This window comes from Globicephala melas, chromosome 13 (genome assembly GCF_963455315.2).
Source record: "Globicephala melas chromosome 13, mGloMel1.2, whole genome shotgun sequence".
Taxonomy (NCBI): Eukaryota; Metazoa; Chordata; class Mammalia; order Artiodactyla; family Delphinidae; genus Globicephala; species Globicephala melas.
Genome location: NC_083326.1, coordinates 81,302,733 through 81,326,173, shown reverse-complemented (window position 1 = coordinate 81,326,173; position 23,441 = coordinate 81,302,733). Strand labels below are relative to the sequence as shown.

The window sequence follows — 23,441 nt, the reverse complement described above, 5'->3', positions numbered from 1 at the left end:
TATTTTTAAAAACTGTTACCCTACATGTTGGATTAGCAAAGAAATGAATAATATACAGTTTCTGGTCTTGACCTTTAAATTCTGAAAACTTGTCAATGACTGCCAAGCTGATCATCTCTGCGTATTCATGTTCCATACACAGTGTAAACAGATTTGTCAATTATTGGAGCACAGCCATGAAAAGACAGGGAGGAAACTTAAATGCATATTACTAAGTAAAAGAAGCCAATCTGAAAAGGTTACATTCTGTATGATTCCAACTATATGACATTCTGGAAAAGATAAAACTGGGGACAGTAGAAACATCAGTGGTTGCCAGCGATAGAGGGGAGGAAAGAAGAGGTGGAGCAAAGGGCATTTTTAGGGCAGTGAAACTATTCTATACGACACTATGATGGTAGATACATGTCATACACTTGTCAAAACTCATAAAATGTACATCACCGAGAGAAATCTAAAGTAAACTATGGACTTTGGGTGACAATGGTAGGTTCATCAGTTGTAACAAATGCACCCTGAATGTGAGATGCTGATAGTGGGGCAGGCTGTGCACATGTGAGGGCAGGGGTATATAGGAACTCTCTGTTAGTTGCCCTCAGTTTTGCTCTGAACCTAAAACTGCTTGAAAAAATTAAACTTAATAAAAAAGAAGAAAGAAGGGGGGGTGTCAAAATTGACCTTCTCTGGGTGTCAAACACACTAGATACACCATTGTATCTAACACACTTGCAACAATGGCTGACACACAGTAAACATTATATAAATGCTTGCTATTATACTTTTTTCTACATTTGAAATATTTCATAATTAAAACCACATCTAATAATAGCAAAAAGTGGAAACAAGTGAAATGTTCACCAGCTGATGACTATATCACCAAATATGGTATATTCATACAATGTAATCCTATTCAGCAAAAAATTAAAAACGAAAAGAACAAACTACTGAGAACAACATGAATGAATCTCAAAAATATTATGCTAAATATAAAGTCATGGTAGGTGAAAGAAATCAGACCAGAAGAAAAAAAATCACATAATCCCTGACTCCATGTATATGAAATATCCAGAAAAAATAAACTGAAAGCAACAGAAAGATTTGATTGCTTGGTAGCGAGGGTGGGAACAAAAACAAAAGCCCATGTCTGGGACTTCCCTGGTGTCGCAGTGGTTGGGAGTCTGCTGGGACACGGGTTCGAGCCCTGGTCTGGGAAGATCCCACGTGCTGCGGAGCAACTAAGTCCGTGTGCCACAGCTGCTGGGCCTGCGCTCTAGAGCCCGTGCGCCACAACTACTGAAGCCCATGCGCCTGGAGCCTGTGCTCCGCAGCAAGAGGGGTCACCCCAAGGAGAGGCCCGCGCACCGCAACGAGGAGGGGCCCCCGCTCGCCGCAACTGGAGGGGGTCCTCGCGCAGCAACGAAGACCCAACGCAGCCAAATAATAAGTAAATAAATTTATTTTTTTTAAAAAAGCCCATGTTCTTATGGAGCTGACATTATAATGAGGAAAGATAAACAGTAACCAAGTAATACAAATAGTATTATGAGAAGGTAATAAAACATACTAAAGTATTTATGGAAGAAAAAATGTATAGGGTTTACTTTAAAATATTCCTGGGAGTGGAGGGAGATAGATGAAACAAAATTAGCAAAATGTTGATATCAACTGAAATTAAGTGGCAGGTACATGGGAGTTCATTATGCTATTCTTTCAACTTGTATGTATATTTAAATTTTCCATAAGTGTTTTTTAAAGGTGCTTAAAAGGTAAAGAAGAAAGAAAGGGAGTGTTGGGGCAGGGGCTGCCATTTTAAATCAAAATCAGAGAAGGCTGCACTGATTAGGTGACATATGAGTAAAGACCTGAGGGAAGGAAAGTGGGAGCCATGTAGAAATCTACAGGGAGAGGATCCCAAGCAAAGGAAAGAGCAAGCTTAGAGGTCTGAAGCAGGAGTGAGCTTGGCATGTTACAGGAAGAGTAAGGAGGTAAGTGGGCTGGAGCTGAGCAAGCAGGGAGAGGAGTAGGAAACAAGTTCATGGATGCCAATGGAGAGTCTTGAGCAGAAAAGTAACATGATCTGAATTGCTTTTTAAGAGGATTGTTCTGTCTGATGCGTTAAGAGTAGATTGGAGGAGGCAATCAAGTCCAAAATGTCCAAGTGCCAAGGTTGAGAAGGCCTGTTATAAAGGGAAGGAGGAAATGAGTGACAGCAGGTGGGGGAAACAGAATAAAGATTTTTTTTTAAGATGGAAGAAATAACATGTTTATATCCTGATGGGAATGAAGGAGAATATATCACTAGCTAAATGGCAGGAGAAACGTTGATAATTTCTATAAAGAAATAGTGCTAAAAGACATCTGTGGAGTTGATAAACAACACAAAGAATGCATGAAGCAAAATATTTATAGAGAAAAAGAAGCAAAGGAGAGACCACCTCCTCTGGAAATTTTTTAAAAATCCTCTTTAAAATAAATTACTCCAAAATAGGATGGATTCCATGGTTAAGTTCCATTAACCTCATGTAAGTCAGATCATACTGATTTTCATATTATACAAAGGACACATGTAATATTAAACTAACATGGGAAACACAAGAGATAAATCCAAGGGGACAAAGTCTCCTCTTTCTCATGGAATCATCATCTTCTAAAATGATAATTTTGTAACTGGAGGGGTCTTTTCAGACACACAGCTGGCCATGAACATTTAGACAAGCCACTTAGATGCAGAATGATGTGAATTCCATGGAGTGTTGAATCAGATACATTTAGAGGAACAATTTATAAATGTAAATGTTTTGCTCCACTTAAGTTCATTTCTAAATCTCCAACAGCCTAAGAATGAAAACCTCTCCCAGCTCCATTAGACATTTTTCTTAGATCTGTCTTTTGTACAAGGGGAAAAACATAACACTTGTAAATTGCTCTAAGGGAAACATTACTTAATATCCCTTAAGTGTCTCCTGGCAGTGATAGCCTTCCTTTCAGTGGAAAAGTAACTTTAGGACAAAGAATTTGCCTGGACAACTGGAGGGAATAAATATAGCCATCTTTCCAAATGATTTTCCCTCTTTTCAGTAAAAGTGGCTGGCAAAGCAATATATTCTAGGGTTCTAAGGTGTCCAGATTGGCACTTTGTTTATGAGATGGTCAGACAAGTAAGGACAGAGCAACTAATTCACACACAAATGCAAAACCAACAAGGCTTGCTGATTTAGAGTTCAACTGCCATAAAATAAAGTTTTCTGGAGATTTTAATACTATTAACAACCCCCTCCAAGAAATTCCTCTCTAGGACTCGCATGTTTTATTGATCCACCCTTTATTCCGATTAACCTCTTAGACTGATTCTTTGCTGAGTCCTTCCTTCTTCCTGATCCTAACTGCTGACTTGTCTCAGGGATCAAATTCTATCTCCTAATTCCGCTAAAGACCTCCTGTCTCTCAAGTCTTTATTTCTATTGCTTTCACGTATATTTTTGTTTGCTGCTGGATATCACCCAGGCCATCAGCTGCCCCCTCACACTCAAAGTGCTCAGAATTAAACTCATCTCCCACACCCCTTCCAAAGGACTTCCAATTATTGATTTCTAGAAGTTTGCTCGGGACAATTCCAGTTTATGTCTGCTGTTCCAGAATTAATTATAGCACGCTCTTTTATGCTCAAGAGTTTGGATGACAAATTATGTCATCACTCAACCTATTTTCATCAAAGGAACTGCTATTGTCCAAGTCAACTAGACTCAAAACTAAAACAAACAACAAAAAAATCCAAAAAACAAACAAACAAAAAAACTCAACCTTGGGGAATTCCCTGGCAGTAGAAGAAACAGGTGAATTTAATAAAAACAAAACAAAACAACAACAACAAAAACCCTCAACCTAACCTTCAGCTGCTAATTCGAATGCAGTAGAATCTCCCGCAAATCTCCCCTTATTTTTACATTCCCAGTAACACCCACTAAGCCCTTACATGGGAACCACTAATAAAGCTTCTTACTTCCTGGTGTCTCTCCCTCCCATCTCTCTACCCTCCAATCCATCTGGTGCACTGTAATTAACTAAATTTCATAAAAGTCCTGACTTTATCCTTTCACCATCCGCTTGAAAATGTAAATGTAATCTTCATGCAGTATATATTTGAATGCCTCGTCACCTCGTTTCAGGCACTGGGGCTACAATAATGATAGGCGTGGCCCATGACCATGTTAAGAAAAAGTTAAATAGTAATATAAGAACAGACAAGATAATGACTGGTTCAGGGGGAAGTCTTCAGAGGACTTGTGATGAAATGGCAGATGACTGATTTTTTTTTAAAGCACTGTAAGAAACAAGAACTCAAACAGATACTTGTACACTGATGTTCATTAAAGCATTATTCACAAGGGCCAAAATGTAGAAACAACCCGTCAGCAGATGAAAGGATAAACAAAATAGAGTCTATCTATACAATGGAATATTATTCAGCCACAAAAAGGAATGTTACAACATGGATGAACCCCCAAAACATGATGCTAAGTAAAAGATGCCAGTCATAAAAGGACAAATATTGTATGATTTCCCCTTATATGAGACACATAAATAAGCAAATCCAGAGACAGAGAGTAGATTAGAGGTTACCAGGGGCTGGGGGAAGAGGAATGAGGAGTTACTGTTTAATGGGTACAGAGTTTCTATTTGGGATTATAAAAAAGGTTTGGAAATAGTGGTGGTGGTTGCATAACATTATGAATTTAATGCCACTGAATTGTACACTTAAAATGGTTAAAATGGAAAAATGACAATGTAATATGCTACAAACCATTGAACTGTATACTATAAATGGGTGAATTATATGATACATGAATTACATCTCAAGAAGACTGTTTAAAAAAAAAGTTCTTGAGAGTTAAGCACAGAAACTCTGGAATGGCTTGGGGAAAACTGGGGCAGGAAAAGTGATGTTCAGGCAAATCGTTCTCATAATGGTAGGTAAAAGCAGAATGGTGCCCTTGTGTGGAGAACACAGGGTTAAACAGGATTTAAAAAGGCAAAGCATTTAGCAAGCTGTCAGATCACCTGTAAACTGGAGCTGCAGTGTTGAAGTGGAAAATTGTGATTGGTGATTTATCTCAAAATCAACACAGAACAGATGTGGCCCTAAAATTACACTCTCCTAATGGAATGGTCTTCCAAACTTCTATAAACAAAATGAAGGGAAAAACAAACCAAATGGCTTTTGGTATTACATCCCTTTCTGGACACAACTCCAAACTTTTTATTAAGTTCTTCAGTACTAATAATTTTGGAGGAAAGGAAAATGTAGAATAAAACAATTCTCATAAATCTTGTTCAAGCATTTCCATGTACTGTAATTTTTCTATGCATATGACAATAACTGGTGGCATATTTTAAAAATTAATAAATGTAAACAGGATGCTTAAGAAAAGAACCAGGTGACTGTTGTCCTCAGCCTGGTTTTTGGCTAATATATTTTTTCTCATATTTGACTTCCTATCAATGTTCTTTTTTTTTTTTTTTTTTTTTTGGTACGCGGGCCTCTCACTGTTGTGGCCTCTCCCGTTGAGGAGCACAGGCTCCGGACACACAGGCTCAGCAGCCATGGATCATGTGCCCAGCCGCTCAACGGCATGTAGGATCTTCCAGGACCGGGACACGAACCCGTGTCCCCTGCATCGGCAGGCGGACTCTCAACCACTGCGCCACCAGGGAAGCCCTCAATGTTCTTTTTAAAAACTAGATTTTCCCTCCTGGTTATTAAGGTAACACATTTCTTACTGAATTGTAGTATATATGACTTAGGATGTACAAGTCTTTGTAATTGCCCCTGGTGCAAAGTAATCACTCTTAACAGTAATCACTCTTAACCGTAATCACTCTTAACCCCTACTTTTTTTTGGAGTACATACAATTAAATAAACAAGGATGGAATCATACTATAATACTACCCTCAACCTTTCTTTTTTAAACTCAATGATGTATACCCTAAGGCATCTTTCCATAAGAGAACAGATAGAGCCCCTTATTATTTTTAAGGGCTGCATATTTCATTTTATGGATGCACCATGATTATTCACTTATCCAATTCTCTATTAAAAGATGTCTGAATTATTTCCAGGTGTGCGTGTGTGTGTGTGTGTGTGTGTGTGTGTGTTTCAGCATTCAACAATACTTCAAGATGAGTTGCTGGGGGCTTCCCTGGTGGCGCTGTGTTTGAGAGTCTGCCTGCCAATGCAGGGGACACGGGTTCGAGCCCTGGTTGGTCTGGGAAGATCCCACATGCCACAGAGCAACTAGGCCTGTGAGCCACAACTACTGAGCCTGCGCGTCTGGAGGTTGTGCTCCACAACAAGAGAGGCCGCGACAGTGAGAGGCCCGCGCACGGCGATGAAGAGTGGCCCCCGCTCGCCGCAACTAGAGAAAGCCCACGCACAGAAACGAAGACCTAACACAGCCAAATAAAAAAACAAAAAAAAAAATAGGATAAGATGAGTTGCTGAACCAAAAAGAATGAACATTCAAAAATCTGATACAGGGCTTCCCTGGTGGCACAGTGGTTGAGAGTCCGCCTGCCAATGCAGGGGACACAGGTTCATGCCCCGGTCCGGGAAGATCCCATATGCCGTGGAGCGGCTGGGCCCGTGAGCCATGGCCGCTGAGCCTGCGCGTCCCAAGCCTGTGCTCCGCAACGGGAGAGGCCACAACAGTGAGAGGCCCGTGTACAGCAATAAAACCAAAAAAACAAAAATCTGATACAATTTTTAAAAGACAAACAAAATCTGATAATTATTACTAAACTGCCTTCCCTAAAAAGTTGTATCTTGTGGGCCTCCCTGGTGGCGCAGTGATTGAGAGTCCGCCTGCCGATGCAGGGGACACGGGTTTGTGCCCCAGTCCGGGAAGATCCCACATGCCGTGGAGCGGCTGGGCCCGTGAGCCATGGCCGCTGAGCCTGTGCGTCCGGAGCCTGTGCTCCGCAACGGGAGAGGCCACAACAGTGAGAGGCCCGCGTACCGAGAAAAAAAAAAAAAAAAGGTTGTACCTTGTAATAATATTCTTTTAATGTCGACATCACATTTTGGTTAAAGATGTATTTTTGAACCCATTATGCTATACTTCATGTATAATTTATTCTAAATCCTTTGGAAACCGTTCTCTCTGGTACATTAAAAAACAAAACACTGGGTGGGAGGGAGGGAGACGCAACAGGGAAGACATATGGGAACATATGTTTATGTATGACTGATTCACTTTGTTATAAAGCAGAAACTAACACACCATTGTAAAGCAATTATACCCCAATAAAGATGTTAAAACAAAACAAAACAAAACAAAACACTTACCATATAGCACTAATGGGAAATGATTTGGAAGCCAGGTTTTTAGCGCTTATTGTCTGTGCTCTCCCTGCTGGTACTAATGGAACAGGCACCACAGGAGTTGGTTTTTATCACAAAGATTCCACAATTAAAAAAAACACAACACATCTGTTAGAAACAAACCTTTAATCTTGATATGAATCACTGTAGCTTTCTTTCTTTTTGACATGTCTCTGAGTCTGTAACAGAAGTTCCAACCCAAACACCCAGAATCTGATTTTAGATAAGAATTTTAATTATAAAACAAAAACACAAACAACCCAACAATAGCACTCTTTTGGCTTCAAGACTATCCTTTTACCTATCTATGGAGTATGTTTTAACATACCCACATTCTTTGGTATGTGAAATGTGGTACTTACTTAGTCCATAATTCAGATCTTCAGTGAACAGATGCCCAACAGTATTTAACTCACATTTAAATTACATATTAACCCATAAAGCCAAAATGGAAATTCTCTAGTCAATCAAGTATCACTGCAAAGCTCCAGTTTTAATACAATTTGAAACTTAGTTCTGTTCCTATATAGCGTTCCCTTTGTCCTTAGTAGCACATTACAAACAATCTGACTAACAACACACTCAAAACTTTCCTCTTTCCAGGCTCCCTTGTAGCTAGAGGCCAAGAAGACAAAAGTGTAGGTCTGGGCAGGATTTCTGGGAAGGGTAGGTAAGGTGGCACTCAGTTGGTATACTCCTTTGGCCCTCATGCTCTCCCCTCTTCCTTCCACCAAGCCCAGAGATGCAGGAGCATCTAGAGACTATGAGGATGAGAGCCACATGCAAAGGAGAGTGGATTAGGAAGACAGGAGGAGACTGGGCCCCCCATGACATCCTTAAATGGCTGCCCCATGTGGGAGTACTTCCAGATTAAAAACAAACAAACAAACAAGGACTTCCCTCGTGGCACAGTGGTTAAGAATCCTCCTGCCAACGCAGGGGAGACGGGTTCGAGCCCTGGTCTGAGAAGATTCCACATGCTGCGGAGCAACTAAGCCCGTGCGCCACAACTACTGAGCCTGTGCTCTAGAGCCTGTGAGCCACAACTCCTGAGCCCACATGCCACAACTACTGAAGCCCGTGCACCTAGAGCCTGTGCTCCGCAACAAGAGAAGCCACTGCAATGAGAAGCCCACGCACGGCAACGAAGAGTAGCCTCCACTCAACTGCAACTAGAGAAAGCCCGCACAGAGCAACGAAGACCCAACACAGGCATAAAGACATAAATTAATTAATTAATTAATTAAAAACAAGCAAAAAAAACCCCAAGACACTGTAAATTGGGTTTTCTGTACTTGTGGCCAAATACTATCCCAGCATACATACCAAAACAACTGCATCTTTCTTTCTTTCTTTTTGGCTGTGTTGGGTCTTCGTTGCTGTGCGTGGGCTTTCTCTAGTTGCAGTGAGTGGGGGCTTCTCTTGTTGCGGAGCACGGGCTCTAGGCTCGAGGGCTCTAGAGCACAGGCTCAGTAGTTGTGGCGCACAGGTTCAGTTGCTCCGCGGCACGTGGGATCTTCCCCGACCAGGGCTTGAATCCGTGTCCCCTGCATTGGCAGACGGATTCTTAACCAGTGTGCCACCAGGGAAGCCCCAAAACAACTGCTTCTTAAAGTAAAAGTCAACCATGTAAAGGTATGATAACGGTGGCAGTGCAGTAACTATGTCCAAAGGACTCGAGGAACCTCCTGAAATATCTAATCTATAACCTTAACATACATGGAAATACATGGTCCCATAAGTTTTTGGAAGAACTCACACTTTCTGTCAGCCTAACAATAAAAACCTCTTAAATGCTAAAAACTGGCCAAATATAAAAATGAATGCCACATAAGGATAGAAAGTAGCATCTGAAAATAAACCCAGGGCTTCCCTGGTGGCGCAGTGGTTAAGAATCTGCCTGCCAATGCAGGGGACACGGGTTTGAGCCCCGGTCCGGGAAGATCCCACATGCCTCGGAGCAACTAAGCCCATGAGCCACAACTACTGAGCCTGCGCTCTAGAGCTCGCGAGCCACAACTACTGAGCCCGCGTGCTACAACTACTGAGCCCATGCACCTAGAGCCCGTGCTCCACAACAAGAGAAGCCACCACAGTGAGAAGCCTACGCACCGCAATGAAGAGTAGCCCCCACTCAACTGCAACTAGAGAAAGCCCATGCACAGCAACGAAGACCAATACAGCCAAAAATAAATAAATTAAAAAAAATAAATTAAAAAAGTTTAGTTTAAAAAATAAATAAGTAAATAAATAAAAATAAACCCATACATTTATGGTCAGCTGAGTTTTGACAAGGGAGCCAATACAATTCAAAGAGTAAAGAATAGTCTTTTCAACAGAAGGTATCGGTACCAATGGATAGTCACATGCAAAAGAAATAAAGCTAGACCCCTATCTCACTTCACATACAAAAGTTAATTGAAAATGGATCAAAGAAGACTATACTTTCAGGGATCATATAGAATGGACCTGAGGACATGGGGAGGGAGAAGGGTAAGCTGGGATGAAGTGAGAGAGTGGCATGGACATATATACACTACCAAATGTAAAATAGATAGCTAGTGGGAAGCAGCTGCATAGCACAGGGAGATCAGCTCCGTGCTTTTTGTCCACCTAGAGGGGTGGGATAGGGAGGGTGGGAGGCAGACACAAGGGGGAGGGCATATGGGTATACATGTATATGTATAGCTGATTCATTTTGTTATACGGCAGGAACTAACACACTATTGTAAAGCAATTATACTCCAATAAAGATGTTAAAAAAATGGATCAAAGACCTAAAATTTCTTGTTACATTAAATTTCTTGTTACGTGAAAAAAAAAAAAACCTAAATGCAAGAGCTAAAAGTATAAAATGCTTAGGAAACTTAGCTGTAGATTGACACTTTGGTATAGGTAATGGTCTTTTAGATATGACACCAAAAGCAAAAGCAACCAAAGAAAAAATAGACATATGACATTTAACTAAAATTAAATATATCTCTGTGCTTCAAAAGACACAAGCAAGAAAGTTAAAAAAAAAAAAACAGGGACCTACTGTATAGCACAGGGAACTATACTCAATGTCTTGTAATAACCTATAATGAAAAAGAATCTGAAAAAGTGTACTTTCCTGTACACGTGAAACTAACAAAACATTGTAAATTAACTACACTTCAATTTTAAAAAAAAAAGATCTTCATGGGAAATAAACATTTCATTCATGGCAAAAAAAAAAACCTATGGAATGGGAGAAAATTTCTGCAACTCATATATCTGCTATGGGTCTAGTATTCAGAATATATATAAAAAACCTACAACACAACAACAAAAAGACAAATCAAATAAAAAATGAGCATAGGATTTGAATAAACATTTCTTTTAAAAAGTTATACAAAAAAAAAGTTATACAGTCAATATCCACATGAAAAGATGTTGAACACCACTAGCATTGGAGAAATACAAATGAAAACCACAATGAGATACTTCACACCCACTAGGATGGCTACACACCAATAACAAGTGCTGGTGAGGATGTGGGGGAAATCAGAAGCTTCATACACTGCTGGTGGGAACATTAAATGGTGCAGCTGGTGCAGCCTCTGTGGAAAAAAGAGTCTGGCGGTGCTTTAGAAAGTTAAATATAGCTATCACGTGACTCAGCAATTCCATTTCTAGGTATATAACCAAAAGAAATGGAAACGTATGTCCACACAAAAACTTGTACATGAATGTTCTTGGCAGCACTGTTCATAACAGCCAAAAAAATGGAAGCCACTCTGATGTTCATACACTGATGAATGGATAAACAAAATGGGGTCTATTCACACAATAGAATATTACTGAGCCATAAAAGGGAATGAAGTACTGATACAGGCTACAATATAGATGAACCTTGAAGATTATGCTGAGTAAAAGAAGCCAGACACAATAAGACAAATATTGTTTGATTGCAGTTATATGAGGTGCTGGGAAAAGGTAAATTCAGACACTGAAAGCAGATTAGAGGTCACCAGGAATTGGGGGTTACAGGTACCAGGGGTTTAATGGTTAGTGTTTCTGCTTGGGGTAACAAAGAAGTTTTGGAAGTAGATAGTGGTGATGGTGGTGCAACATTGGGTATGTAATTAATACCAGTGAATTATATACTTAAAAGTGGTTAAAACATAGTAAATGTTATATTTTACCACAATAAAAAAAAAAGAAAAAAGAAAAAGGAATGAGGTACTGATATAACATTGACGAACCTTTTTTTTTTTTTTTTTTTTTTTTTGCGGTACGCGGGCCTCTCACTGCTGTGGCCTCTCCCGTTGCGGAGCACAGGCTCCGGACGCGCAGGCTCAGAGGCCATGGCTCACGGGCGGGCCCAGCCACTCCACGGCATGTGGGATCTTCCCAGACTGGGGCACGAACCCGTGTCCCCTGCATCGGCAGGCGGGCTCTCAACCACTGCGTCACCAGGGAAGCCCAGATGATCCTTTTTTAAAAAAAAAAATTTATTTGGCTGCACCAGTTCCCAGTTGCAGCATGCAAACTCTTAGTCACGGCATGTGGGATGTTCCCTGACCAGCGATGGAACCCAGGCCCCCCTGTATTGGGAGCGTGGAGTCTTAGCCACTGGACCACCAGGGAAGTCCCTGACATGGATGAACCTTGAAAACATTATGCTGAGTGAAAGAAACAAGACAGGAAAGACCCCTTGTTTTATGATCCCATTTATGTGAAATGTCCAGAATAGGCAAATCCATAGAGACAGAAAGTAGATCAGTGGGAGGAAAGGGCTGGATAGGAATTGCGGGGGAATGACTGCTGAAGAGTACAGGTACATCTTTTTTGGGTGGCAAAAATATTCTGGAATTAGTAGTGACGACTGCAAAACTTTGTGTCTATATTAACCACCACTGAATTGTACACTTTTTTATTTTTTTAAACATTTATTTATTTATTTTTGGCTGCATTGGGTCTTCGTTGCTGCACGCGGGCTATTCTCTAGTTGCGGCAAGCGGGGGCTACTCTTCATTGCAGTGCGCGGGCTTCTCATTGCAGTGGCTTCTCTTGTTGCGGAGTGTGGGTTCTAGGCACACGGGCTCAGTAGTTGTGGTTCACAAACTCTAGAGCACAGGCTCAGTAGTTGTGGCACATGGGCTTAGTTGCTCTGCGGCATGTGGGCTCTTCCCAGACCAGGGCTCAAACCTGTGTCTCCTGCACTGGCAGGCGGATTCTTAACCACTGCGCCACCAGGGAAGTCCCCTGAATTATACACTTTAAAAGGGTGAATATTATCTCAAAAAATTTTTAAGTGAATGTCAAAGATAAGCAATGAAGTTTTTCTGACATGAAACGTTAGAAAATTTCTTTATTATTACTCATTAAGCACCAGCTTAATACTGCAGAAATTTCAAATCACCCATCAACAACTCATTCTTCCCCACCCCACAGCCCCAAATTCTTGATAAAGAGATCTTCAAGTAAAGACACACTCTCTTCTCTCCTCTGTATAAAACTTTATGAAATAAAGGCAAGAACTGTGTACATCTTGCTGTAAATGCTGCCCACAGCTGTGAAGACAGTGTCTGCCCAAGGCTCCCTTTACTGTCCAGGTCCTGAAAGACTCTTGTTCATGAATTGTCTCTTCACAAAGCAAGTCCACCACTAACAAGAGGGGACAAAACAGAATGAACAGTGGTGGTCAAATCACAATGCAAGTTCAAGGTAAGGTCAGAATATGGATTTACTTAATAACAAAACTTAATATTGGTCTGGCAGCCCTTATATTATATAAACTCTTTGAAGATACATAAAAAATTTTCCTCCCTCCCTCCCTTTCTTTTGGAGTGACTCACAGGTTACTCAAAATAACAACAACAAAATAAATGTAATACATTAAAGCTATCTCACACAAAAAAGCTGTTATATGGGTTTACAATGCCCCAACATAAGAATATACAACCAAAATTTTTTATTACATGCAATTCATTATTCAGTGTGATTCAGTGAACTCCTACTATGTATAAGGCACCAAAGTTAAGCAACACTGCAATGCAAAAACTAAAGACCTCAATGTGTTTAACAGTGGCTACAGGGTAAAAGGTGATTTATCAACTAAATGAGAAAAGAGTTTTACCTTGCTGGGTTTATCATTCTGAGGGTCAAAAACTTTCTCACAAAGTCTCAGTCCAGTCTCTTGCCTCAGCTGTTGTAAGTAGGCCCTCATCACTTCTAAAATCAAGAGCAGGTAGAACAATAAAAAAATGTATTTGAGAAAGCATCCCAAATGGGCTGGCTACTGATCTCGACATTGACCTTGGCAATACATTTCAATACCTTCGAACAGGATAAGAAATAGAAACGACAGTTCAAATGGTTTTATAACTATACTCATTTTGGTCCAAAAGATTCTCCACATGTCATGCTTGTTGCCAAGGATCTTTTGTGAGAGTGAGTAGTAAGATAATGTACGGGCTAAAGATTCCACTCTCAATCTGTACACCAGTCAAGGCAAGAAAAGGAGGGGTGTTAAGAAGTCCAGTGGAGAAAATCTTGTGCCATATAGGAAGGTAGAGATGTTGTTCTTACCATCTTCCTGTTTGTTTGCAGGTTTGGCGTAAATTGCATTAAGTGGAAAACCAGGCTCTCCAGGAATGGGAAAATTAGTGATTCCCAGTGTATACATTTCTTTCTCGCCTTGGCTTTTAGAATTGCACTTAAAAAAAAAAAAAAATTATATACACAAACATAGGGAAAAAGGATAGTAATATCCAATTTTCAGTTTTTTATCTAAGTAGCCATGTCTGGGGTTATGTTTTTGGTGCCCTTTTGCAATCTGGTGAAGCCTGTAGGCCCCTTCTCAGACTAATGTTTTAAATGAATAAGATAAAACAGAACTACAAAAGAAACCAATTATAGTGATATACAATAATTACCATATTAAAACATCAAATTTATCACACAGTCATACATGTGCTTCTTTATTAATGCGCTAAATAACAAGACCCAGCAGTGGGCCTAACAACTAAATTTTGAAGTAATAATGAATGTAAACAAAATTTCAAAATATCTTCAACTCTAAATGTAATATGAAAACGCTGGGGACTTCCCTGGTGGCGCAGTGGTTAAGAATCTGCCTGCCAATGCAGGGGACACGGGTTTGATCCCTGGTCCAGGAAGATCCCACATGCTGTGGAGCAACTAAGCCCATGTGCCACAACTACTGAGCCTGCGCTCCAGTCAATATTTACTTGTCCTTAAAGTCTCAACAAGTCTAAATACCTATTAATTTGTGTTCCTGACAAATGATCATCCAAGTTTAATTACCTTTTGGAGTTTCTTTAGACACTCAGAAATGTAGAGAGTTATATATATCAAGGTCCTATCGGCTTCATTCTATGGGAAGAAAACAAAACTCAAAAACAATTCTGATCAAAACCTAATAATTATGTGCAATAAATGAATTCAATCTTTGTCTTTTGATTTATCAACTGAAAACTGTGAAAGCAGTTACTACAGCATCAAAAATTCCCATTTTCGGGCTTCTCTGGTGACGCAGTGGTTAAGAATCCACCTGCCAATGCAGGGGACACGGGTTCAAGCCCTGGTCCGGGAAGATCCCACATCCTGCGGAGCAGCTAAGCCTGTGTGCCACAACTACTGAGCCTGTGTTCTAGAGCCCGTGAGCCACAACTACTGAAGCCTGCGTACCTGGAGCCCATGCTCCACAAGAGAAGCCACCGCAGTGAGGCCCACGCACTGCAACGAAGAGTAGCCCCCGCTCGCCGCAACTAGAGAAAGCCCGTGCACAGCAATGAAGACCCAACACAGCCAAAAATAATAAATAAAAATAAAATAAATTAAAAATACATAAATTTTTTTAAAAAATTCCCATTCTCTGCATGCAATCTTCTCAAGCCCCCTTTCTGTCTGCCCCTGGGGAGGGAGCCACCAGCTTCCACCCTGAGCTTGTGTGGCTGCCCCTGTTTTCACCCTGAGCTTGTGTGGCTGCCCCTGTTTTCCTCAGCTCCCTTCGCCCTTGGGTTCCTGAAGAGTTGTGCCAATAGCTCCTCATTCTGTGTACGAAGGAGAGTTAACAAAGCCTCCTGGAAAACCTGAGATGAACCATACGGCTGGCTAACCTTTAAAAACTCTTTCACTTCAGGATCTCTGCCAAGAACAGAAACATTTATGACTCTAAATGAGGAAGCAATTATTTCACAAGTGACTTGTTCTTGAAGAGCTTCATTAGCCCAACTCTTGACCTAACCCAAAGGAAAAATGTGGAGAAGACAAATGGATGCTAATCAAATGTGGCACATACTTCATGTCAAATTTGACACAGATTTATAATTTTAAAGAAACAAACTACACTTTTCCCTATTTTTAAGATTATATTATATTCGAGAGAGAATGAAATGTGGCAGAACTTTAATTACAAACACCACACTTAAGACTATGCATTAGATATAGAAACATCTGTAACATCATAGAATGTTTAGACCACAGTTTATAGACCAAGAGTCTACAAATAAAGATTTCACATCCTGCTTGATTCCGAGAGATTAAAGTTTGGCAAGGAGTTGAAGTTCCATATTTTAGAACATTATCAAGAAGATTTATTGACATTCCTTGTAACTTGCTCATAGCAGCATCTTAGAAAACTTCATTTTCCATTTCCCCCCCTCCTTTTCTGCCCCCACCCCACTTCTGCCTTCCTCCTGAGCTCACAAGAACTAAAAGCAGAAGGGAAGAAATGGAGGTTGAGGGAAGGGTCCAGGTCACTGAATTTTCTTTATCTCTCCATCTTAGGTCCAGGACATAGAAGTATATTAAAAAAGTAACATAGCATGCAGAATTTTTTGGTTTGGGACTTCATACAGTAGGCGCTTAATACTGTTGAATAAATATAAATAAGTGTCTAGACCATGGGCTGGTAAATTTCCTCTGTACAGGACCAGATAGCAAGTATTGTAAGCTTTGTGGGCCATAGTCTCTGTCACAACTACTCAACTCAGCTATTGTGGCATGTAAGCAGTCACAGATGATATATAAACAAATGCACGTGGCTATGTTCCAATAAAAGTTTGTTTACAAAAAGAAGTGGTGGGCCAGATTTGGCCCTCAGGCTGTAGTTTGCCAACCCATGGTGTAGACCTTGGAGGAAAAACGAGGAACTAACATTGTTACAGAATTAGGCACTGTTCTGGATTTTTAAAATCACACAATCTCATTTCATTTAATTTATTCCTTACATCAACCCTGACTGCCAGGTTGATACCATCCCCATAAGAAAACTAAATTAAAGAGTAAAAGCTCTATACAACATTGTAAATCACCTATACTACAAGAAAAATTAAAAAAAAAAAAGAGTAAAAGCTCTGTACTTTACCTTAATTTCATAGTTTTTGAAGAAGACATTGGCCTTGAAGTAATAGATAGCTTCATCCACAATATCTGTATCTTTTGCTAAGCAGGACACAAGGGGAGTAAGGCAGAAAACATTAGCCAAATGTAAAACATAACATCTAAAAAAGGTAAAAAGAGGGGCTTCCCTGGTGGCGCAGTGGTTAAGAATCCACCTGCCAACACAGGGGACATGGGTTCGAGCCCTGGTCCAGGAAGACCCCACATCCTGCGGAGCTACTAAGCACGTGTGCCACAACTACTGAGCCTGCGCTCTAGGGCCCGCGAGCCACAACTACTGAAGCCCACGTGTCACAACTACTGAAGCCTGCACGCCTAGAGCCTGAGCTCCGCAACAAGAGAAGCCATCACAATGAGAAGCCCTCGCACCTCAACGAAGAGTAGCCCCCGCTCGCCGCAACTAGAGAAAGCCTGCGCACAGCAACGAAGACCCAACACAGCCAAAAAATAATAAAATAAATAAAAATTAAAAAGCTATCAAGAAAAAAATATCCAAGCTCAACGGTCAAGGGTTTTGGAGTTTTATAAAATAAGATGAGGGTACTGAAATATAAAGTCTTTAGAAACAATTTCTAGAAAAATAAGCACATGATTTATTCTTATAGCTTTATTGTTTTACAAAAATTATACATGCCCATTAGAGAAACAAATTAATCAACACAGAAAAAAAACTTAACTGTCACCCTAATCTCACTACCCAGAAATAACTGCTCTCAACATTTGGTGAACATCACTCCAGACATTTCTCAATACATTTATAAAAATAGACTGAGACAGGCGATTGGGATTGACATATATACACTAATATGTATAAAATAGATAAGTAATAAGAACCTGCTGTATAAATAAATAAATAAATACATTAAAAAAAAAAAAAAAAAAGACTGAGACAGGGACTTCCCTGGTGGTCCAGTGGCTAAGACTCCATGCTCCCAATGCAGGGGGCCTGGATTTGATCCCTGGTCAGGGAACTAGATCTCACATGCATGCCACAACTAAAGATCCTGCGTGCTGCAACTAAGACCTGGAGCAGCCAAATAAATAAATTTAAAAAAAAAGACTGAAACATAGACTAACTTTAATAAAATGCTTTTTAAAAAATACAAAGTACTCAATATAATTTTATTTGACCTTACATACTATAGCTTTAGGTAAAAAACTCTTAACTGTCATTTAGGAACACACTGGGATTCACAAGTACATCTTTCTTTTTACGAAAACTGACTTCAAATATATTTGTACAAGCTGTTCAGATGGCTAGAGACTGAGAAAAGCCAGAAGTACTGTTGTAACAAAGACAGATCTCATTACAAAATTTCTTTGCCTTTTTTTTGGGTTTTCCTTTTTTTTTTTTTCATTTTAAAAAGGTCAAAATCCCAGGATCTTGATATCCAACAGCTGGTTTCTGCAATGCAGAAATGGTTACTTATATTTCTCGTCCCTGACTTCTATCCCTCTCGCACAGCAGAAATGCAAAACAATTCTGAAGTTTTGGTACTCTGAAGAATTTCAACAGAATTCTTTTTTTTTTTCCCTTCCTTTTTTAAAAAAATTTTTTAGCTTCGCTGCACAGCCCATGGGATCTTAGTTCCCCAACCAGGGATCAAACCCATTCCCCCTCTAGTGAAAGCACAGAATCTTAACCACTGGACCACCAGGGAAGTCTGCAACAGAATTCTAACTCTAGACTTGTGTTCCCTGCAATCTATTTTCTTATCTGCAAAAAGGAAACTTCCTCAGATGATCCAAACAGCGCTTACAAGAGCCAGCTAGTTCTAAATGTCACATTGCAGGGAGGGGGAGGAAGCTAGACAATAGGATTTAGAACCTAGAAGAGTGTTTGGTATATAAAAGGTGTTCAAAAGATATTTGTTGAGGGCTTCCCTGGTGGTGCAGTGATTGAGAGTCCGCCTGCCGATGCAGGGGACACGGGTTCATGCCCTGGTCCGGGAGGATCCCACGTGCCGCGGAATGGCTGGGCCTGTGAGCCATGGCCGCTGGGCCTACGCGTCCGGAGCCTGTGCTCCGCAACGGGAGAGGCCACAGCCCGCAACGGGAGAGGCCGCAGCGGTGAGAGGCCCGCGTACCGCGAGCGCGCGCGCGCGCGCGCGCGCGCGCACACACACACACACAAAAAAGATATTTGTTGGATGTAAGTAATTAGATTAATGTTAACAGTTACTTAGTCTACAGCACAGGCTTATACTTCTCCATAATTCCAATTCAGTCCTAATCCAGCCCCCAGGGAAGAGTTAAGAAGTTACTCCTTATCTACAGAAATCAGAGTTCCGGTTTCTTGGGGTCCCATTCTCCCTCAAGGGCCCAAGAATTGCAAAGGTGGTAATTAGATTTACTCCATCCTTGGTCAACTGCATCTTCTGATATATAATATGGTATTTTGTAACGATCTGAGAAGAGCTCTGGGCCAACACTGACTCTTATTCTTCTTTTGCACTGTAATTCTTTTACATTATTTTTTCTCTTTTTGGTCTGCTTTTTCCCACTGTTCCTTTTTTTTCATCTCAGAACAAGTAAACAGTGTGGTGACTCACCAAATTTATTAAGTTTACTGAGCTTTCAAATGGTGTTGAAAACAAAATTAAGAGGAAGTCAAGTCAAATAATCTGGCAGAAGAATGGAGACAGGGTCAGTACAAAATTGGTAATCCAAACTATGGTCTTGGAAACGATGAATGGAACGCAGTGCAGGCGGAAAAGGTGTCTAATATAATACAAATTACACTGTTGGCAGAACATCTCAGAATGTGTCAGAAGAGTCTCAGATAGCATCTGAAATGAATGAAGCTTTCTGAACAGTAAAGAAAATGGCTCACCCTCGCAAAAAAAAAAAAAAGAGTACCAAGAAAGAAAGTAAAGATATAATGTTCAAGAAGCAAAGAAGCAAGAGAAGAAATTAGTAATATTATACAGGATACTTAAGATTGAGGTATTGCTGAAAACTGAGATCCTGAAGAATGGACAAAGAAAGTAGATTTAAATAAAGAAGAGGTTAAAATACATTTTGTTTTTTCCAGCTTGATAACAGAGAAAGGAGAGAGACATGGCGTTCTACAGAAGTAGCAGCATTAGTTTTTAAGAAATGATAGTGATGATAGGAAGAGTGTTGAGAATTAAGCACATTTCCTCTTCCCTCTCAACAAAATATCCTGGAGAAATTGGCAGCAATAATACAGTTTCTTGTTAAATGCAACATATACCCATGATCTGAAAAGGTCTAGAGCACAATATCCCCCAAGCAAATAGAAAATACAAGAGCAACCTGAGACAGAATTTCCTTGATTTGACGTCAGAGGGTTTCATACCAAAATCTGAAAATAATGGAGTTTCGACTTACTCTCTCTAGGGGCGGGTCCTTTGAACTGACTTCTGATAGGCAACAGTGCCATGTTTCCAATGAGTTTCGTGTCAGGGTCCATGAGGGAAGAGTGGTAAGCCTGTAGTGGCAAGCCAGGTAAGAACACAAAAGCAGAAAGAGAGCAAATGTCAGCAGGGCAAACAAGTACATTTCCCTAAAGGAAAAAAAGACTAACTCATCCAAGATTAACTGGCTCATGAAAACTGACTATTAAATTTTGAGAAAATTTGAGGCAAGCTGGTTGCTGAACACAGCCATTATTAAAAATGAAATTATATAAATTTACAATTATGTAAATTATATTAAAAACAAAGGTAATAAATACTTGAAATTTATTACTTCCTATTTAAAAAATTTATTTTTAATATGATCTTAAGCTTATTTATATCTTTTGTATCTTTATGGTGTAAATACTATATAATGAGGTGCTAATGTGCATCTCTTCCAGTTCCACATTCAGTGACACCACATTGGTAACTGGTGGAGTATTTACACTATAGAAATAGGCAAACACCATATAAATCAGGGGTACCCAGCCCCCAGCTGTTGTTAAACCACAACCCAAGCACTGGCTCTTCAGCTCTGCCACTTCCTGGCTTTATGCCTTTTGACCAAGACATCACTTTTCTTCTCTTAGCCTATTTCCAAATTTGTAAAATGAAGAGATACATACTTGCTTTCAGTGGGTGGATGGGAGTTAAAGGAGGAGGGGGGAAAATCATATTTATGAGAGCAATTTATAGGCTGATTTCTAGTTCTGCTTTTTACAAGATGTCTGGCTTTTTGTAAGACATGGGCCCCATTCATTTATTCATTCATTCATTCATCAAAAGATTCCTAAGCACCTTCTGTGTGCAAGGCATGCAGATCCAATGGCATGCAAGGCTAGTATGGGCTCTGTCCTTGAAGAATTTTCAGGTGAATGGAGAAGACAGACATTAAGTCTGTCTTCTTAAGAGCACCCGCACAGGGGAAGCCCAGGTGCTCTAGGTGCAACTGGAATGATGAGTACAAGGCTTTGGTGTTCTGGTAAAATCAGGCTTTATCAAGATTTAATAGTGTGCAGCCTTGGGCAAGTTACTTAACTTCTCTGAGCCTCTGTTTCCTCCTCTGCAAAATGAGAAAACAATAACATATCTACTTGATAGAGTCACTGTGAGGATTAAATGGGATAATTTATATAAAGTGTGTAGCTCAGGGCCTGCCTGGCATACATCAGGAGTCAAATGGTAGCTATGAGATCCGTAAAAATACGTACCGATAACTATGGTTTGCTCTTTTATTACAGATATGCTTCATCTAAACAAGCCTCTACCCTCCCCTTCACCAGCTATACTGTCTTGTTACCCATCTATTTCCTTCATGGCATTTGTCATTATCTGAAACAATCTTCTTTATTTTATTTGTATTTACATGTTTATTGTCGGTCTCCCCATTAGAATGTAAACTCCTTAAGAACAGTGATTTGTTGGCCTTATTCACTGCTGTCACAGTGCTTGGCATGCAGCAGGTGCTCAGTAATGTTTGTCCTATGAATAATCACATGTTATTGAACCTCTTCTTTCCTCATCTGCAAAATGGAGACCATGATGGTGATAAATCTACCCCAGAGACTGGCTGTCAGAACTTAAGAGCAACCAAACCACCATCAATTTTTACTCCCACTCTGATGCACGCGAAAACAGAAACATCTGGAAACCGGGCGCGGACCTTGCGTCTGCTCTGAGAGCCCTAAACCTAGCGGCGCAGGGGTGGCCGCCACTACCCGGGTGACAGGGGAGGAGTCCGGGAAGTGGGGTCTCACAAATGACAAGCAGCTTAAGAGACCCGCCCCCAGAGGCGGAGGAGGAAGTGGGCCTGCAGGAAAAAAAGGAGAAGCTGACTCTAGACTTGAGATATGAAAAATTAAAAGGGCAGCCCTGGCCTTCGCGGCTCTAATGAGGCTTTGGGAACCCTGCTGGAGTCGGGGGAAGGCAGAAAGGGCGAGAAAAGGGGTCGGGATTGTTGAGGAGAGGGCAGAAGAACTGAGGCAGTCTCCTCAGCACGCCCGGGATCTCCGGCCCACTCTGCCGCGCCCCGGTCCTCCAAGCCCGGTCTACAGTCCCGGGCCGCCCGAATCCTACAGGGGCCGGCCCGCTCCTCTCGCCTCTCCCCTTCTCAGGCCCCTGCTTTCTCTCTGCCCCCCTCGGCCCGCTTTTCTCAGCGCACCCACGACTTCTCGCCACTTTCCCAAATCCCCGCCTTCTCCCAACAGCCCCAGCTCGGCCCCTTTACCGGCATCTTGGAGGCGCCCGGGTTTCAACCCCGATGAGGAGGATCGGGTTAGAGCGCGGCGCTTCCGGTCTGGCAGCCCGGGCGGGGTAGGCGGAAGTGAGCCGGAAGGGGAGGGCGAGGGCAGGACGCCGCGCTTCCGGCCTTGCTGTTCGCGGCTAGCTGTTGCGGCTGCGCGGATACGCAGGGGCATCAGGGGGCGCCCGAGCCTTAGGCATGGGCTCTGAATGTCGGGCAGGCGTGAGGTGTGGGCAAAAGTGGAGATGGATCTGGGGGTACTGAATCCCAGTGATAAATCACCACTTCGTTTTTCCTTAAAGATCACCTTTTCAGTGAAGCATTCCTTGGGGCACACTATTTTAAATTCAGTCCCACTTCACTCCCCTTTCTCTCTTTTCTTCCTTAGTTCTGATTCTTTTTAGTTTACTTCTGTGTTTTGTCTCCCTCTCTCCATGTGAACGTCGACAAGGATTGTTTTGTTCACTGCTATATCACTACACCGATAACAGTGATGGTACATGGTAAGCATCAATAATACTTGTTGAGTGAAAGAATGAACTCAGTCCACTGATTTTAAAAACGGAGAAAGGATCACAGTGAGAAGGGATTTGTGTATTACTCGTGTGATTACGTGCTGCAATTCTTTGTGTAATGGTTGAGAAAATGGACCCTGGGTTTGAATGCAGCTCCAAGATTAATTGGCTGTGTAACTCCGGGCAAGTTAACTTCTCTGTGCCTCAGTTCTTTGTCTGAAAATGGAGATAACAGTGCTTACCTCAGTTTTCTGAGGATGAAACGAATTGCATGTAAAGTGCTTTGAAATTACACGCCCAGAACATACTAAAAGCTCAGGAATTCTTAACCTATTATGCCTCTGGTTAAAAGCCAAGGTCATTGCTGCTTCTGGCCATTTCTTCTGCCAGTGCCTCAAACTAGGTTACTTTGTCCCATGTTCCCACAACTGATTTGTTATTTACATCTCTGGCCAAATTGCACCTTTTAGGGGGAGACTTATTTGACAGG

General features: G+C 41.1%; 1 protein-coding gene across 12 annotated transcripts in view; it reads right to left on the bottom strand.

Annotated features, from left to right (window-relative positions):
• Positions 1 to 22,520, bottom strand: part of LOC115855267 (actin-related protein 2/3 complex subunit 3) — a 71,774-nt gene extending 49,254 nt beyond the window's left edge. For 11 of the 12 annotated variants that reach the window (XM_060310310.1, XM_060310304.1, XM_060310305.1 and 8 more), the window contains exons 1-2: positions 22,422 to 22,520; positions 20,127 to 20,226 (exon numbers count right to left, since the gene is read on the bottom strand). In XM_060310310.1, the coding sequence (XP_060166293.1) occupies positions 20,127 to 20,226; positions 22,422 to 22,427 (106 nt within the window). In that variant the 5' untranslated portion in view covers positions 22,428 to 22,520. Of the gene's footprint in view, positions 1 to 12,057; positions 13,011 to 13,482; positions 13,578 to 13,934; positions 14,062 to 14,672; positions 14,742 to 16,737; positions 16,815 to 20,126; positions 20,227 to 22,421 lie in introns of those variants that run through there. The other variant, XM_030860304.2, reaches the window with a different exon arrangement.
• Positions 22,521 to 23,441: the final 921 nt, after the last annotated feature.